General features: G+C 52.3%; 1 protein-coding gene across 4 annotated transcripts in view; it reads left to right on the forward strand.

Moving 5' to 3' along the window:
• The window catches only part of Afap1 (actin filament associated protein 1), a 116,865-nt gene extending 99,714 nt beyond the window's left edge, over positions 1-17,151 (forward strand). For 2 of the 4 annotated variants that reach the window (XM_028882323.2, XM_037208875.1), the window contains exons 13-18: positions 1,169-1,435; positions 3,502-3,616; positions 7,361-7,525; positions 8,871-9,061; positions 10,409-10,573; positions 12,957-17,151. In XM_028882323.2, coding sequence (XP_028738156.1) covers positions 1,169-1,435; positions 3,502-3,616; positions 7,361-7,525; positions 8,871-9,061; positions 10,409-10,573; positions 12,957-12,983 — 930 coding nt within the window. In that variant the 3' untranslated portion in view covers positions 12,984-17,151. The remainder of the gene's footprint in view (positions 1-1,168; positions 1,436-3,501; positions 3,617-7,360; positions 7,526-8,870; positions 9,062-10,408; positions 10,574-12,956) is intronic. The other 2 variants (XM_037208877.1, XM_037208878.1) reach the window with 2 other exon arrangements.
• The last annotated feature ends 1,640 nt before the right edge of the window (positions 17,152-18,791 follow it).

The raw sequence follows: 18,791 nt of genomic DNA on the forward strand, positions 1-18,791 counted from the left end.
ATCCTTGCTATTTTAGGAAAATGAGAGTCAAGTATAGGCCATTGTGTATCTGTGTGGCTGTCACTGAAATGCTCGATCCTGGCTTTTCTGTGTTGTTTTAGGTTGTTCGCTTGTCCCCAGCATCACAAAAGTAGACACTGATGTGGCTGCAGAAGAAGATACCCCCACCCTGGGATTTTAGGCCTTTCCTATTTTTATAACAAAAGGCTGTAATTATAGTCTGGCAGGAAGGAGCGCTGCACGGAGAACATAAAAAAAACAGGCTGAAATGGGCAGAATATATGAATTAATATTTCCTTTTATAATGCAGGGCAATTTACAAAGACCTTTAAAGTCTAAAGGGATCTGGCAGTGGTTAAGAGTTTGGGGTTTCTTTATGCTTTCCTTCCAGTGCTCCGGAGTCCCTGTGTCCTGAGAAGCGGCTTTGAACTGTTAACTCTTTGTTCAGGTCCTCTGCTAGCATAATGCCATTGTTCCATCGAAGTCTGAGGCATCCTGCATTATGTGATTACGTGACTTCTGTCTTCAGCAGACTTTTTTGCCGTGGCAATCTTTCCAGATGCTTAAGTGTAGCACTTAGATTATGGCGACCTTGATGGTGGATTTGTTGGCCACAAGGCAGCATGGATGAATTCAGGGTGTCCTTGATGGCAGTCATGTTCCTCCATCAGAGTCTGCGGTTCCATGACAGCACAGTGTGTGGCCGTGACTCGGCCCAGCTCAGCCTTTCCCCAGTTGTGTGAGCTGCCTTTGCCTCAGTTTCCCCTGTTTGCTAAGTGGACTCTGTGATGTGTAAGCCAGTGTGTCCGGGGCACAGCAGGTGCGTGCCATGGCCCTTGACCGTGATCTCACATGCCTTCCTGTGCAGCAGAGAGCCCCAGGCTCTGTCTGCCCAACTCCCCCGACCTCACTTCCTGTGCATCAGCAGTCTTCATTTTGAAAGACAGAACAGAACGGTCATAATCTAATGACTCTGGAATGGTTCAAGGACAGAGAAACCTTTCTCATTACTCCAAAGGCAAAGGGACCCTTATGAAGCCGCCCAGAGCTGTGGGAGTTTGTGTCTGCCATATGTGTGTATGAGAGCTTTGGGGGCTGCTAACATCTCGCTATGCTGACCTTCTCTCTCCTCGTCTGGCCACTAACGAACAGGCTGTATGTGTTGCAGTGGGACATGGATGGCGGCTTTCCTGGCTGTGGGAGCAGAGGCCTGGCGGAAGAGGTGCTTTATGATAACGCGGGCCTCTACGATAACTTGCCATCGCCGACAATCTTTGCTCGCTCCTCTCCTGCTGACCGGAGGGCGTCTCGGACACCCGCTGACAGGCTGTCCTCTAACCACTACAAATCCCCCACCTCCTGCAGCCCACCCTGCTCCCCACCTGTCACTAACACCTCTTCTGTGGGGAGGGCATCTCTCGGGCCGCACTCCCAGGTACAGATTGCGTTCCCAAACCCCCTGACATCACCAATGGACCTGCAATGGCCGTGTGTGTACTCACCTCTCACATACCAAAGTGTCACAGTCTTCAACCATAGCCTAATTCACAGTTAGCCACTGAGGGACTGGAGAGACATTTATGACCAGCTCCCAGCTTGTCTGGCTCCCCCCAACACAACTCCTGGAGAATTTCCCAGTGCGCTTTCAGAATTATGTCAAAGATTATGAAGAGAGGCCATGCAACTTTCCAGAAGATTCTGGAATGGCAGGTTTCTCTAGTATATTCTACCTGTGTATAAGTGAGCAAGGGTTGCCCCCAGGGAGTGGTTAGTTCCTGTCTGTAAATGTGGTCAGCACTATTCTGAGAGCCAGTGTGTTTTCTGGGAGAATATGACATGTGCCCTGCACCTGTGTGACAGGAGGGCTCTGATTCTGGGTGACAAATAGGCTTGTGGCTGAACTCTTGTTCGCCCACTCCCTGTGACATGCATCAACATTTCAGAGCAGACACTAACCGCCTTCGTGAATTTTTAGCCTAAGCATTTTGTATGTTCTGCCTGGAGTCCTGGTGCCTCATTTAAGAACACTCTGAGAAAAAGCAAGAGGCCAGACTTTCCACATTCCATTCCATTCTTTGGGTAGTTGTGAGAAAATAACAGACACCAGGCAAGGTCCAGGCTTCCAGGTAGTGGTGACTCACTGTGGCACCTCCAGACATTGCGTTGTCAGAACCGACACACAAGGCTTGCACAATTCTATAATGTGTCAGGCACAATTATTCAGATGCCATCCCTGGAGAGTCTGACTCTGGAAGTCTGAAGGGTGTGGACCGCTGAGGGACCAGTGTGAGCACCTCTGGCCTCGACCAGTGTTACGAGGATCCCCACCAGACCTGGCCCATGGGTCCTACCTGTGTCTCTATCCATTGGCTGGTCTCATCGTTGTCTTTTGGTCAGCCTCGTAAATGTGCCACCTGTGCATTTGGACTGTCCCTCCCTAGGCAGGCATCACACGATGCACGGTGTGGCACTGCCACCGTTCCTCAGTCTAGTTTCTGTTTCAAACAGGAAACAGTCCCAGGCTGAATTCTAGTGCCTCTGCTTGTCCCGTCCTTGTGCGGCCATTCTTTTAGGAGCCTGTGGGTGGTGAGGCCGCACACTCAGAGAGCTCCTGGATGCCATCTTGTGCATGGCTGTGCAGTGCCATTAGGAGTCCTGTGGGAGGTGCCAGTGTCTTTACATTTTTTAAGTGAGCAAACAGAGGTTCAGGAAGTTTTGAAGGGCTGGCTCAGGGTTCCCTGAATGACAAGCCAGAACTGCAGCTAGATCTGTATGCAGCCCCACACTGCCTCGAACAGAAGGAGAGGCAGGCAGTGGGAGTTAGGGGGGAGAATGACAGGGCCTAGGTGTCAAGTTCCCTCTATATCGAGCTCACTGCCTGGCATACAGTGTCACCGGACAGATAAGGAGCTGTGGCTTGCAGAGTGAGCGGGAGACTGTTGAATTTTTTTTAAAGCCTGTATCTAATCAAGGCTTTGTATATGTTTACGCTATTTCTGTATATGTCTCTTGCATCCTTCCCTAGACCCATCAGTGGTCTGAAATGAGGTTATGTATCCCATTCCTGTATCACTCAGTTAAGGGCAAGAACCTCCCTACAGAGCCAGGCCCATCCCCTAGAAGCAGCCCAGTAATGGGAAAACGACTTAGCTCTAGAAACACAGGTTCCCAGGCTCTCGGAGGTTGCTGCTGCATACCCATGCATGGTCACTCAGAGCCACTTTCTTATCAGCACTTGAGGCCCCGGCAGAAACATAGCATCCTTCCCATTGCAGACTTCCTGGCAGTCCTGGGTGTCCAGGCTTCAGTGCCGGAAGCTCCCAGCTGTCATAGGGACATCACAGAAGCCCATCAGCTGGAACCTGGGTTTGTTTCCTTTGCCCTTTGCCCTTTGCCCGTGCTGGTAGGCTGTGCTTAACATTCAAAGACTAAAAGACATAACTTCAGGCCAAAGGGTGCTTTTGTTTGATTAGTTTTAATTTTCTCTGTGTGTTTCAACAGTTGAAGAGCAAAAAACCTCCAGTGGCATCTAATGGGCTTCCTGGAAAGGGGAAGGCTCCAAGCAGCCAGCAGAAAAAGGTGGACTCTGCAGGTGGCGTGAAACGGACAGCATCAAGTGAGTTTCCCCTCTGGCTCCGTGCTTTCCGCTTTGGTACAGTTTGTCAGCTTGAGGCTGGCTGAGCCACTCCTGCAGGAGATGCTGCTGGGCTTGGGGTGTGCATCCCTCCTCCCCGACACACTCCACTGGCTAGGATCTCTAACCCAGCCGCTGGGACTATTGCTTGGTTACTTGGTATGGCATTCAACCATGAGGCACTGGGGCTTTGGTCCAGGAGACTCCAGTTTATGTCCCTGGGATACCATTGACAAGTCACATCACCTGAGTGCAGCCCCTTCATCTGTCAGATGTGCAAACGGCCGACCACTGTGGTTGATATGGTGGCGGGGGTGCTGTTGGGCACTGAAAGCACAGCCCCTGAGTGCTCAAGGGCACAGGAGGCCTCGCTGCCTTCCTCCTCGAAGGCTCCTGTCACAGCAGCCAGCACCTTCCAGCCCTGCTGACCTCCGATAGCTGTGCTGTCAGGGTAGGTGCCATGCACCCCATTATGCAAGTGAGGGAAGCACCCCGGGTAGAACACGACAGCCAGAGGTCTCGCAGCAGTCCAGCCACTGAGCTAGAACACGGGCCAGGCCTTCGGACTTGAGAGCCAACTGTGCAGACCAAACAGAGGGAGACATAGGCCGCCCACCCTGGATTGAGCAGCTCTCCTTCATCTGCAGCTAAATTTGGGTGTGCTAGCTTCTTGAGTTTGTGTTTGCCCTGCCCTCATGCTTTGGGTGGTCCGCCCTTCAGCCAGCCAGTCAGCTGGTGGGATGTATTCCTTCAGGACCTTCCACTTGTGGCCGAGGATGTAGTGAGAAGATCATGCCAGCTCTAAAAGCAGGCCAAGGGGCTGCAAGGGGCCCTGCTGGTCCTGGAGCTCCTCCATCAGCGGAGCTGAGCAGGGAAGTGTCCATGCCACATCATGACAAGCCACCGTCACTTGGGATTTCTACTTGAGCATTCCAGTCTGCAGCCATGCAGTTGGTAGACCTGCCTGTGGGACAGTGTAGATAAGCTAGCTACCTTCGCCTGGGGTCCTCCACACCTACCTGGTGCAGGAGGGAGAGGCCTCAGACCTGCACATGCTGGCTTCTGTTTTAGAGTCAGCGTGCACAAGGGCGCAGAAAGGCTGTCTTTTTCCATAGTCAAAGCATGGATGAGCCTTGGGACTTCAGCAACACTTGACCGCCTCAGCCCCAGGGAACCCTGTGCATTCTTGACAGGAACTGGTCTGTGCCTCTGCTTTCAAACCTGCATCTCAAATAGGCAGGCCAGGGGCCCGTCAGGCTGCCTCCTGATTGTCACCGACTTCCCTTGGCCCTCTCTCTGTAATTCCATTCCCCGATGCCTTGGGTGTGTTCACACCCTTGTTCTTAGTGCTGTTCATTCAGGGAGGTGCAGGAGCCAGAGGGATGAGTCGGCCTAAAATGCCTTGTTAAGCAAGATCTAAATCCCACGTGGGCTCCTTCAGCCAGGCATTTCTCTGCAGCCCTCTGCTTGCTTTATTTTATGGATGATTTATCCCAGTATCTGGTGGGACCTTCTGTAGGGAATGTTTTATTAACTTTGGTGACATCTAATGGAAACAAAAGAGAAAAATAATTGCATCCTGTGCTTTTGCAGAGTTCAGCCAATTGCATTACAGTTGTATAGAGTTTATTGCGTGGGGACCCAATGGGGGGAAATTTATAAGCTGTCATCTGTAGGTTTGTTGGGGGGCATATTAGTGTAGACAGTGGAGTTTGTACAGTTTGGCATGGAATTTTCTGGAAGTGCTTTGGCTTCACAAGACAGGGTGGTTAGCCTTGGGCTGAAGATCTGGCAATGTCAGTCTATGGGGATCTTTTTGGTGAGGGTGGTAATGCTGAATGGACATGGAAAATTCACAAATCTCCATGAATATGGCACATTATGGAAGAAGTGATGGTGGGCAGGTACTGCATGAGCAAGCCTCTGATGAGCCAGTCATCTCTGGTTGTCATGGGGGCTACCTGTGAGTGTCTACTCTATCCCAGGCATCTTAGCACACAGTTATCTGTGTTAGGGACATGCATCTACTTTCAAAGACTCACACGACAGCCCTTGTCCTCCCATGGCTTCTACTTCGAAACAGACTGACATGGCAGAGGGGCAGGTGGGGTGGCAGAGGGGCACCCTTGGAGCTGGAAGTGATACAGGACGGAAGCCTCGCAGCGGGGTCTGGCCAGTCACGTTAGGCTCTCCAGCCCCTCGGCATCTTTTCCAGAGAGGTTTTTCCTAAATTCCCAGCTGGCTGCTTTAAGTTCCTGCTGTGACTTCCCCATAACAACACACTGTAGCCTTAAACTGCAGGCCAGACTGAAGAGACTGTGGGGCCTGGATTCAACACTGTGAACTGATATGCGGGCAGCCAGGATGCTGGGTTCCCCTGCCCCCCGAAGTTTTTACTTATTCACTTATTCATTGTTCATTCATTAAATGTAACAGCTATTTATAGAGGGCTCATTTGGAGAGTTACTTTAAGTGCTTTGTAAATATTAATTGAATTTTTACAGCTGCCTGTGAATGAGCTGCTCTTATCCCCATTTCACAGGAGGAGAAACTGGGGCACAGGTTTGTTCTAGGTCACAGGGTTCCAAGATTGTCCTCTACATAGTAGGTCTCCAAGCTCCACACACTGCCTTTCTGTCTTCTCATTCAGCGGAGAAGCTCTCCCTATCTGCTTCTTCTAGACCAGAATCTCAGGCCAAGGAGATGTCTTCCCTCCAGCCAGGGTGAGGTGTTCTTGTAAGAACAGAAGTGGGGGTGAGGAGAGGCTTTGCACATAGAGAGGACTACATAAACTCCAGAAGGTTCGTGGTTGTTGTCCTATTTTACTATCTGCGTGTGTTTGCCTACGTGTATATCTGTGCACCCTGTGTGTGCCTGGCGACCAAGGAGGGCAGAAGAGGGTGTTGGACCCCCTGGAACTGAAGTGACAGATAATTGTGAGCTGCCATGTGGGTGCTGAGACTCGAATTCCGGTTCTCTAGAAGAGCAGCCGGTGTTCTTAACCACTGAGCCATCCCTCCAGCCCCAATGGAGGTTGTTGTTGATGGTAACAGATACACTGCTCTAGCTTCCTTTCTTCTGCTGTAACAAATACCCCAACCAAAGCAGTTTAGGGAAGACAGAGTTCATTTGGCTCACAGGTTACAGGTTACAGGTTACAGTGCGTTACTGCGGGAAAGTCAGGCAGGGACTTAGAGCGGCCAGTCACTTCACATCCACAGTCAAACACGGAGAGAATAGATACATGGCCACCTGCTTTGATAGCTAGTACCCAGCCAGCTTTCTCTGCTCTTACACATCCTAGGGCCCAGCTCATGTGCCACCCACCCTGAGGGCGTGTCTTCCCACCTCAGTTAATAACCAAGATACTCCCTCACGGACACGGCTTTAGGTCAAGCTGATCCAGATAATACCTCATTAAGATGCTCTTCCAGATGACTCTAGATTGTATCTATCGGTTGGAAGGTTCAAACTGTCCAGGTCACTGCCTGCCCAGGGTGCAGAATCTTCACTCTGACCCTTAGTGGCAATCATTTGAGAGCTGAGGGGAGGAGCCCTGAAGGATTCCCCAGTATTCAGAGGATGTGAGGCAGGTAGGCCCCAAGCCTCCCCTTCCCCGCAGGACCAGCCCGGAGCAGCTCTGCGGTATACTGAAGAGCCGCTGAGCCGCAGGCCTTGGCAGCCTGACCACTCTGGTTGTGCTAACTCTCGGTGCTCCTTATGCAGATGCTGACCAGTACAAATACGGCAAGAACCGGGTGGAAGCAGACGCCAAGCTGTTACAGTCCAAAGAGGAGGAGCTGCTGAAGAGGAAAGAGGCCCTGCGGAACAGGCTGGCGCAGCTCCGGAAGGAGAGGAAGGACCTGAGGGCCGCCATCGAAGTGAATGCAGGTGTGGGGTTGGCTCTGATAGCCCGGGTACCTGTGTCCCCTGGAGTTCTAGAGTCATTCAACTCACCTCCAGACCTGTGAGCTGCAAGGTGGCGTGGCTCCTGGGGTGCTGGCCTTGTGGGGAGCCCAGGGCAGCACAGGGTTGGTTGAGGTGTGAGTGCCACCATAGGCAAGGGCTGTGACCTGACCCCAGCAACTTCAACCTCAGCTGCTAAGAGCCAAGAAGGTTGGCAGGGTTTGTTCCTTGTCTGAGGTAACTCTGTGGGGCTTCTGTGAAGGAAGGCAGCCCCCAGGGTTGAGAGGTTTTCTCAGGGCTCTGCCTGGGAAGAAGCAGCTCTCTATTCTTAGGAAGGCCTGGGGAGAGCAAGGCTGCACCCGGGTTTGGGGACCAGGGGAAAAGACTGTGTTAATGATCCTGAAAGAGGGACAGTGAGCAAGGAACAGCTGTCAGGGCAGCCGTGTCTGGAGATGAGTGGTACCCAGGCCCAGGCTGTGCCTTCCTCCTGCCAGACCTCCCAATCTGGGATGGAAACTGACATCTCCCCCTGATCCTGGCTATCACCCTCAGGGGCACAGCTGACTTTTTAGATTTTTTAGCTTCTGCCAGCTGAGAACAGGAGATGTGCAGCACATAGGGAAGGCTGGGGTGGTGGTGGTGGGGGTGGGGCGCTGGCTTCCAGGAGGCTTCAGTGGTGTATATGCCCATCATAGTTAACCAGAACTGAACTCTGTCTGGATTACGGGAAGTGATTTTGGGAGCAGCGAACAGGAAGGGGGGTGCAGGTGGGCCCGTTAGGATAGTCTGTGGGAGCGGGTTGGGCAGGGTGTCAGTATCAGGGGGCCTGGGAGAGATGGGAAGCCGAGTCTGTGACATGGAGGGAGCGTGCATTGACCAGCTGCTCTACCTGCCTGTGTCAAGGCACGGGACAGATGCTAAAGGGTTACAGCACGGTCCCTCAGAGGCCAGGCTCCCTGTGTCCTGTGGTTTGGCCACCTCACTGACTCGGTTTTCTTCTCTGCCCATCTCTGTACATTTCCTGCCCGTGTTGGTCATCGCGCCAAATTTCAAATAAGTAAGTTAACTGACAGGCCCTAGAGAAACGCATGCCAAGTCCTACAGAGACATGGACCATGTTTTTGCTGCTGTTGTTTTTTTAAACCACAGCAGCTTATACGATAGCCCACACGTAACTGGTAGAATCTGAGACCTCCCAGTCAGGGGCCCCGTTGGACACCGTGCCCTTTAAGTGAGTGTCGTGAGGCCCCTCAGGCTTGTGGGCAAGACCTGGCAGAACTCAGCTCTGTCAGCCCGTCTGTGAGGTGACCATGTGTCCCTGGGATTTTAGGCAGGAAACCCCAGGCGGCCCTGGAGGACAAGCTGAAGAGGCTGGAGGAAGAGTGTAAGCAGAGGGAGGCGGAGCGGGTCAGCCTCGAGCTGGAGCTGACGGAGGTCAAGGAGAGCCTCAAGAAGGCCTTGGCCGGTGGCGTCACCCTAGGACTGGCCATCGAGCCCAGGTCGGGGACATCGAGTCCACAGGTAAGTGTCCTGAAGGCACAACCCAGGGAAGTGCCCCGTGGTCTCTCAGGCAGCTCGCTCACTGCCATGAGTGATATCAGACTAATGTTTCTACTGTGCCCCAGTGTGTGGAAACATTGGCCTCTCTTATGTTCACAGAATATTTAAAGGCAGTACTGAATCCATGTCTCTCCTCTGCATGGTCAGATCTGACTCGATGCCAGCTTGTTAGGCAGGAACTCACCCCCAGGAGCACTCCCTGACAGTGCTACCGGGTCTCTAGAAGCTGCTGTGACAGTAACACAGTCTGTGCCCCCAAATCTGGCATGAGGACATCAACCTGTCAAGTCTGAGCCCTAACCTTCAGTCATGGCTCCTCATCCTCACCTGACTCAGCTGCTGGGACTTGCTATTGTTCCCAACTGCCCCCTGGCCAGGAGTAAGTAAGCATGGCCTTCAGAGGCTCAGGCCTGTGTGGCCATGCTCTACGGCCTGCTGCGTTCCTGAGGGTCCCGTCTCTGCACTGTGGCTGTCATCACCTCCTGGCATTGGTGGCAGCACTCTGTGTAGCTGTAACAGGCCGCTTCCTCAGCAGAGCAGCTTGTTGGGGAGGTGCTTCTGTCGCAGACAGCTTACTGCCTGGCCACCCCCAGAGACACCCTCTTGCGCCAGCAACCAACACCAACCCAGAGCCAATGCTGCCTCTGATGTCCAAGGGAAGATCCATGCTATCAAAGCATTGAGCCGGGAGCGCCCTAGTCAGGAGCCCTCCCAGGAGTTCTGGGCTGACATCCTGCACATCCCAAGTGTGGTTCGGTGCTCTGTTATTGATGATAACGTGGTCTCCACAATGCCGTGCTTTCCCAAAGGACGGTTTGCGATCCTATGTAGAAGAGCCAGCAAGCCAAAGTCAGGCCCAAGGCAGCTGAAGAGATAAGTTGTTTCATTTTAAGCTTTCCAGAAATTTCTCTCCATCATGTAGTGGTCACAGACCCTCAGTGCCACTTGGGGGCCACTCACTGTCCCTGGTCACCAAGCTAGTGCCGTCTGGTACTGGCAGCTTCTACTACCAGGCCTGAGCCTTTCAGTAGCAGGCAGCTCCAGGAAACATTTGCAAACCTAGGAAGCACCCTATGGACGAACAGGCGAGAGGCGATGAGGGTAGGAGCGGGGCCCCGAGTCCCGCCTCTTGGCCGCAGCTTTTCTTTCTTAGATGCACCGTCTAAAGGTGCTCAGGCACTGGCTGTGGTGGTCCTTCCTAGTTTTGCCCGTTTCCAAATCAATTTCTTCTTAACCAGACTGTTTTTCCCTGAGAAATGCCAGTGGCCGAGAACCACCCCTCACACAGCGCTCTCCTCTCCTTAACAGTCTCCTGTGTTTCGACATCGGACTCTGGAAAATTCTCCCATCTCCAGCTGTGATACAAGTGATGCTGAGGGGCCCCTGCCTGTGAACAGTGCAGCCGTCCTGAAGAAGAGCCAGCCATCCTCAGGCAGCTCCCCTTGCCGTGGGCACGTGCTGCAGAAGGCCAAGGTGAGTCTCCTGGCAGAGCCGGGTACCCGCGCGCAAAGTGAACCCCACTGCACTTGGCACTCAGCCTCTTCCAGCTCCCACACATACCCTTAGGGACTGGGGTTCAAAGACAACCACCAAACCGGAAACCCCGTCAGGTCACCTCTCAAGTGGACAGACTGCATCCCCTTGGGCTTGCCCTTCTTTGGGCAGCACAGATTAGGCTGAGTGACTGAGTGACCACAACATTCTTCCTAGCTGTGATTCACATCCATGCTGTGATTCTCCAAAGAAGAAAGAAAGAAAAAAAAAAAGCCAGAAAGGCATTTTTCTCTCCAGGCTGTCCCCAACACCCTGGCCATCAGCCCAGGGTCCCTCCTCTCCTGCAGTCATGGAGAGGAGCCACCAACAACCTGTGCCATGATTAAATCCTAGGGATTCTCAAAGCATAATTTCCAGATAACCAGAGCCAGCACTTCTCATCCACGGTGACAGAAGCAGCTGTAGGTTGAACTGAGCTGACCTGGGCATGAGACCTGAGTCTAGAGGGTGTCCCTCTGTTCTGAGATGGAGGAGGCTGAGCATGCACCCTGCACTGTCTCAAGTCCTCACAGTGCTGGCACTATGTCTCACTCAGCAGTCCAAGCCCCTTTCTCAGGAGCTGGAAGCACATTGCTTTCAGCAGGACAGATTGCATGGAGGGTAAGGACTGCGCTATGTTCTTTGGGTATCCTGGGATGGTGATAGGCAGTGTGCTTGCCCAGCCTCTTAGTGTGTGTGCTTCCCCAGAAAGCAAGCTTTCTAGAAGGCTCCATGGCTAGTTGGGGAAGAAGGTTACTGAGCTGGCATTCCAGTGGCTTCCCTGAGCATCCATGAGGCCTTAGTCTATAGCCAGCTTCCATTTTGCCTGAGCCGTGTTAGAATGAAGCTGTGTGATCCCCCTCCCAGTTTCTTTACCATCAGAGAAGAGGGGGGAGAAACCATGCCACGAAAGAAAAAGGAAGCCTGTGACTGCCAGTGTGAGACACAGCCACCTCCAGACAGTTCCCCTGCAGCACAGGATGGGGGTAGCTGCTTCTGGCCCAGCTGGAGCCAGCACACAGACAGGAGGTGCCGAGGCTCTCGTCACTGCAGCTGGCCTGACACAGCCTCAAGAGTGGCCTTGAGCAGGATGGCCCTAGTGTCAGAGGGGCCCCCCTGGACATGAGGTTGGGGTTGGGGACATACTGACTAGATTGGAATGCCTCTTGACATTTTTAGAGTCAAAAGTTCAAGTGTAATTAGTGGCTGATGGCACCACACTGGCAGAAATAAGAACCCTAATGGAGTTGTTGGCAGAAACAAACACACACACAAAGGTGACGGAGGGCCACGGGCCACCGCAGGCTTGCCTGGTGGCCTGACTCTGCAAAGGAGCATGCCTGGCCACATTCCCCATCTCAGCCTCCCCAGATACCGCCATGGTGGCTGAGAATAGGTGCTGAGAGGACCAGTTCTGAGAGCAGCACTCAGGGCCTGCCGCCACCCCTGGGAGTGTCCACCCACCCACCCATCCATCCATCCATCCACCCACCCACCCGTCCATCCATCCATCCATCCACCCACCCATCCACCCACCCATCCATCCATCCACCCACCCATCCATCCATCCACCCACCCGTCCATCCATCTATCCATCCATCCATCCATCCATCCACCCATCCATCTATCCACCCACCCACCCATCCATCCATCCATCCACCCACCCATCCATCCATCCACCCACCCACCCGTCCATCCATCCACCCACCCATCCATCCATCCACCTGTCCATCCACCCATCCATCCATCCACCTGTCCATCCACCCACCCACCCACCCATCCATCCATCCACCCACCCGTCCATCCACACTTTCCAACGTTCACGTTCTTGGAAAATAAGCAGAGCCAACCTGACCTACTGGACATTTCCAAGTGTGTGCCTCGTTAGCGTCTGCCTCCAGAACCTCAGCTTCCTAGACTGTCCCTGACACACCAACACCACCTTCTTCCCTTGCCCCTGTACCCACCATACTTGAACTTGACTGCCTTGGGCTAACTATGTGGTTATATGTGGCCCTTACTTACATGATATCCTGGAGATCATGATGTTCCAGGGGTCAGCACTCCCTTCCTCGTTCAGCCTGATGAGTGTCCCATGTCTGGAGGCCATGTTGACCTTTTTGCCCCTGTCGGGTATTTGGATTGTGTTTATCCCTGACGGGCTCCACAGAAGTGGATGCGCTTGATAATTCCTTTGTTCAGGGGAAGCCTGCATTCTGTTGTCTGTGGCTGAGCCCTCCTACAGGGTAGGGCCATGGTGGCTTACGGAAGTTGGTGGGAGCCGGGATCAAACGGCCTGCATTCACACGCGTTTTTTCTCCAGGAGTGGGAGCTGAAGAATGGGACCTAGAGGGAGGCCAGCCGCACCCAGACAGAGACTGCGTCCTGCCACCAGCCTCAAGTGTGACATGTGCGCCTCCCAAAGTGGCCTGAGCATGACTTCAGAAGTCTGGACTGAGTCTGACGCTGACCCTTGGCCAGCTTGCGTGCACGCTCTCTACTGTATGATGGTGCCCTTTAGAAAAGTTTACTTTAAGACTTTGGTGTCCAAATTTACTTAAAAAAACAAACAAACAAAAAAAAAAAACAAACAAAAGGGGTCAACAAGTTGTTTTGAAGCACCCTCTGGCAGATGGGGCAGTCATCTGAGGACAGGTTCTGAGGACACCTCAAGCCCAGCTTGCAGCCCATGGACCATGTGCCCTTGTGAGATGGAGTGGCCCAAGCCTTCCCCATGTGCAGCCAGAGCTGCACACACACACCGTTTGCCAGAGAGTCCTGCTCTGCAACAGCATGAACTCCTTGTGTCTCTGCAGCACTCCCCCCCCCCCGCCCCCACCCCCAGCCCCGCCCCCGCCCCCATCCTTTCCCCTTGTCACTGGAGGTGAAGCCATGAGGAATAGTGCTGTGAAGCGATTTTTAAGGTTTGGTTTGGTTTTTGGGTAGACATTTTGTCACCAGTATGGAAAAGTTGTCATTCTTCTTACTAGTGTTTTTTGTTTGTTCTCTTTTAAAGAAAACATCCCCCTTTATCATGTGCTATGATTAGATGTTAGGGACTTTTCAGAGACCCTGTTTCCCATTTTCTGATGTATTTTGAGAGGCAGCACAGAGCTTTTGGTCCTTGGCTAGCAGTTGTCCTTCCCCCTGACCTGAGACCCCAGCCTCCCCTGCTGCTGGGCAGGAGCTCCTCAGCCCTGGAGACATACGGTCACCATCTACCTGTGGATCTAATCATCGAGGCCAGAGCTTGCTTTGGAAACAGAGCAGGTTTGAGGACCTATAGTCAAGCCTGGACCATCTTGGAACAGAGATGAATCCTTCCAGAGCACCTCCCTCCAGTTTATAGTTGAAGCTGTGGATCAGAGGTGCACTCCCATGCCAGGGTTCTGATTATGGGGGCCTCCCTTGCCTGCCTCTGTGCACGGTTTCTTGGATAGTTCAGATGGTCAATATGTGCAACCTATAGATCATGGGTGGGGCTATCCTCTATCCTAGGGGTCTGAGAGTCAAACTGGCTTTTTTGGGCTTCCAAGGCACTGTCCAGACCTTTCCAGGAGTTACCATCTCTGCAGACTAGTTCAGGGCAAGTTATACACAGGCAATGGGCTTGTTCCCTAGACTGAGAACTTGCTGGTGCTATCCTGGAGGCAAGCCTTCCCACCATAGCCCAGAACGTCCTTAGCACACACAGGAGGAAAGTTTTCTGGGCTCTCTGCCTTTTGGGCCTGTTCTCTGGGCAGCCTTCATGGTTAGGGTCAGTGCTCTGTGCTTCAGCCCTGCAGCAGCTGTTGGAGTCACCAAAGAGCAGCAAGGTGGTCACCAGTGGACAGGGACATCATACCAGATGCCTGAAGCTGCTCAGCTGGAGGTCCTCCTCAGACTAGACCAGCATAGAACCACTTGCCAGCTCTCATGGTGCTTCACTCTAGTGCCTTCCTCCACAGGGCAGTGAGGATTCTTCACACCAGCACCTGTGTGTGCTAACTTCTGCCGGGAAGCTGTGTAGAGGACCAGGAGGAGGGATGCAGCCAGAGCAGCAACTGGGGGAGCCCCTTGGGTCATTACAGGAAGCTGTGATCATTTCGTGTGACATTGGTGCTCTAAAAGGAAAGAGAGTTTGACCTGCCATAGACGTCTGCTGCCTGTGGATCTCAGAGTAGCGCTTTTGGCCACTCTGACAGCAGCCTGCTTTGCCAGGAAAGCTGTGCCAGGCTTTGATTGTTACCAAAACAAGGAGAACATGCCCAACTTAACAACCAGTTCTGGCCAGCATAGAGGGACGGCTGTAATGAAGCAGGGATATTAGTGGAGCATCATGTTTAGCAAATAAGCCTCAGATGAGTTTGTCCTGATGAAGACACAGTAGGCTCCAGGCTCCTGGTATTCACATCTTGTGCTAAGAAACCTAGGCTTATAATTCCCTCAGCCCTGATGGATCCTGTAAGTTCCACAGAGCCATATAAAGTAGGTCCCAGGGAAGGCAAGGATCTTGACACAGGGTTCTGCTGTCCTGTGTTCCCCTTCATGTTCTTAGATTTGGTCAGAAAGCTAGTTTAAAGCATTTGCTTCAAAATAAGTTATTTATTTGTAAATGTTCAATAAATATAGTTTTAATTTATGTATGTACATATTGGACACCCATGAGACATCCTGTCAGGATTCTCACAGTGTTCCCATTCTATGATTCTCCCAAAGCCACAGGCATGACCCCGGCCATCAATGGCACAGGTTTGCTTTGTGTGGGACCAGGTGGGCAGAGGGCTGAGCCAGCCCCTTTCTCTGAGGTATTGGGTCCCTGGGCCAGGGGAGGTTCCCCACCTTTGGGGGGCTCTCTTTGTTTGAGGCCACAGTGTTTCTTGGGGTCTACTTTTGTCACAAACTGGCAAGATGTCATCAGGTTTCACAGTCCCCTCCACTTTTCTGTCCGTTCACTAACTAACCCTTTGCATGCAAATCTCATGCTGGCCTGTGGGCTTCCTGTGGTCCCTGGATGGAGCACGGGTGTGAACCCTATCCGTCACACAGTCTCATGTACCAGTGTTCTTTCAAGGGTGAGCACGGGTCAGTCAGGTTATCCCAGGTGCCAGGAGGACCTGCGTGCGAGCTGGGATGGACCCACTGCACACAGAATCACCCAGAGTCCTCGATGCTCCCCTGCCTCACATGTCAGTGTCTTGGCTCTTCCCTGTGCATGCCTTGGTCCCGGGTACTGCCTCACCCAGAGGTCCACCTCAGCTGTCCACTCACCTGTTTGTCACGAAGCCCACACTGGTGGACTGGAGAATTGGCACTTTTAGAAAATCCACTTTGAAAAGCAATGTCCCAGGCCACCAAGGAAGGCTTCCACTGTCTGGGGACTGCAGTGCCCCGGTTAGAATTCACATGCAGACAGCAGCAGGAGTGTCCCAAACACAAGGGACAAGGCTGCCCTGTGGCTGACATCCACCCTGTGCTCTGGGGATACCTGAGCCAAGCAAGTGAGTCCTCCATTCACAGCCACCCTCACCAGCAGACAGGACACCCCCACGGCCCATTATATGGGTGTGGCAACATCAAAACGATTGACTATTGTCTTTCTCCTCCTCTTCCTTTTTCTAAAGTAATTTTAAACCAGAAACATTTCAAATCCATGCTGTATTTTTAAAGTCATTGAATGTCTGGGTCCTGTCCCCACTGACTTACTCCTAACCACACCAGAGGCCAGGTTTCTACTGTGAAATGAACTGAAAATAACAATAAAACTCCTGTGCTATCTGCACAGCTCAGCCCCAGGAAGAGGTTGAAGCAGGTGTGACCACGTCACCGGCACGGGAAGCCCACCCCTTAGTTTTGAGGGAGACCCTGGGCCAGTAGCTGGGGACAATACTGGCTTTGGAAACCTCGGCTTCCCACACACCCTACTGGATCATTCTTTCAAAGTGGGGTCTTCAATTCACAATTCTTAGGGACCAAAGGTGTTTCTAATATGATAATGTTTTTTAATTGATTTTCTAACAAAGGTTTACTTTGTCTCAACACTAGTTTTTACATTCTAGGTATTCCAAATGAATTGCTCGTGGCTCTAAGTTGTAAAATGTTCTCACGTTATGAATGTAATTATTTCCTTATTGTATTTTTTAAAAGAAACTAAAGTCATATTTAAAATAATCTTGGAAAGACACAGGCAAAGAAAAGAGAAAGTTGTTTTTTTTTAATTAACTATGTTGGTAGCCCATTTGAAATGACTGTAAATATATTTTGATTGTGCAGCTCAATGTATTTAATTCAGAAAGTAAAAATTTTTATGCAAAGAGACTTGCAATGAAAAACCCAAGTTTTCAGCCCATTTTCCCTGTTTTGTAGCCACTTCATCCAACTCTTCCGCTTTACAGACTGATTTTTCTACCATTGTAACTGTCTATGTACCCATTGACTGGCGCCCCTTGGCGGAACTTGTTTGTGTATTAATAAAACTGTGCTGCGTGGCCCAGCCTCATGTCCTCCTGACGGTGGCTCGCAGTGCAGTCCAAGACATCTATCGTTGCTGGAGTCATCATTTCTGGGGGCATCAGAGGTCGCTGGGCAGGTGGGAGGGGAAGGACACCAAGGAAGGGGAAGGACAGCGTATACAAGAAATCTGTTATGGAGGACCCTTGGGCAGTCTTTGGAGTAGTTTGGGCCTGTGGACCTGAGTATTTAACTCAGTAGACACTGCCACTGCCTCCTTACTTCCTGTCTCTGTGCCAAGTGCTGGAAACAGAAAGGAATCCCCGGATGCCTGCTCTCAGGGAGCCTACAGAACACAGATGTACTCTTCCGGTGGAGATTGCACGGAGATATTGGGAATCTTTGATGAGGATGAGGCTAGCTTTGAATCCACTGGTAGAGTTTTGAGAGGTGTGGGGATTGTGTGAGCTAGCCAGTGGCATTTAGATGCAATAGCTGCTTGCCCCTGAACGTAGGGCAAGGAGACAGGAGGTGAGAGGAGGGCTGGAGTGGGCTGTAGAGGATTGGGGGAAACCGTGATGGGTCCTGTCAAGTAGAGAGGAGTAGAGTCAGGACTTCTCAGGGCTTCCCCAGGTTCATGCAAGCCGGTGGTTGGCTGGCAGAGCAGGCGTGGGAACCCACCCAGGGAGGTCCTGCCTGCTGCGGGGGCCGACACTGTGGAGGAGATGCCCAGTAGAGAGCAGCATGATGGTTGCAGACAGGAGCTAAGTCTAGGACCTACTTCTGGGCTTGACATCTGGATCAGGAGCCACTGGGTCCGAGTAACTGGGGACTGTGGTGAGGGATGTGTTGGTGGTGTTCAGGGACATGGGTGAACCCAGAGGCCCATTCAAGCCACTCATGGCTAAGGTGTTGGGCATTGGGTGAATGAATCCCAGCCATTTATCACAGGTGATGGAGGTACTTACTGCGTTGCGTCTGGAGATGGAGCCCAGGCTCCAGGGCAGCTGTGAGGTCACAGGGACAGTCATTTCAGTCTAGGGGGATTTCTGGAGCTGTACCAGCTCCCACCCTCCCTTGTCCAAGGTTGGCCACTGAGTCCTAAGCACTGGCCAAGTGTCATTGAGCCTATTTTCAAGTGATGCCTCAGGGTTTGGAGTCCTGGTGTGCTGCCGGAGAATGAAGGGACTCTTCGGTGTCATTTAAAACAGTGAGAGGATGACCGAGTGCTTGGCCACAGAGCCCGCCAGGGTGCTCATGTTCCGGGTTATGGTCTGTAACCCAGTGGCATGGAGCCTATCAGAGATGCACATCAGGAGCCTCCACAGGAAGCAGAGGAAACATTTTCAGATGTCTGTGACTCAGGAGCTTTGTGACAGAGACATCAATTTTCTGAGGCTGTTAAAAAACCGGCTCTCTCTTCACGTGAGAAGAGACCAGGCAGTCAAAAACTCAGGTGGGAGGCACAGCTGGGGTAAAGACTCAGTGAGAGGGGACAGGTGTGCGTTCCTCTTGAGCCGGAGGTGGGTGCCCAGGCTGTTCAGGAACATGGAGGGCACCCCCACAAAGGCCCTCCATAAACCTTCCCAAGAAGCACCCACAGACTGGGTGCCTCCTTCCTGTGGTGCTAGCTTCTGCTCCGGGAGTCTGGCTGGCCTGCAGTATGGCTCTCTTCAGTCCCATTCTGCCTCTAGAAATGCCAAGTGAACATTCATGTGCAGACTAACCA

This window comes from Peromyscus leucopus, chromosome 10, assembly GCF_004664715.2.
Source record: "Peromyscus leucopus breed LL Stock chromosome 10, UCI_PerLeu_2.1, whole genome shotgun sequence".
Classification (NCBI taxonomy): domain Eukaryota; kingdom Metazoa; phylum Chordata; class Mammalia; order Rodentia; family Cricetidae; genus Peromyscus; species Peromyscus leucopus.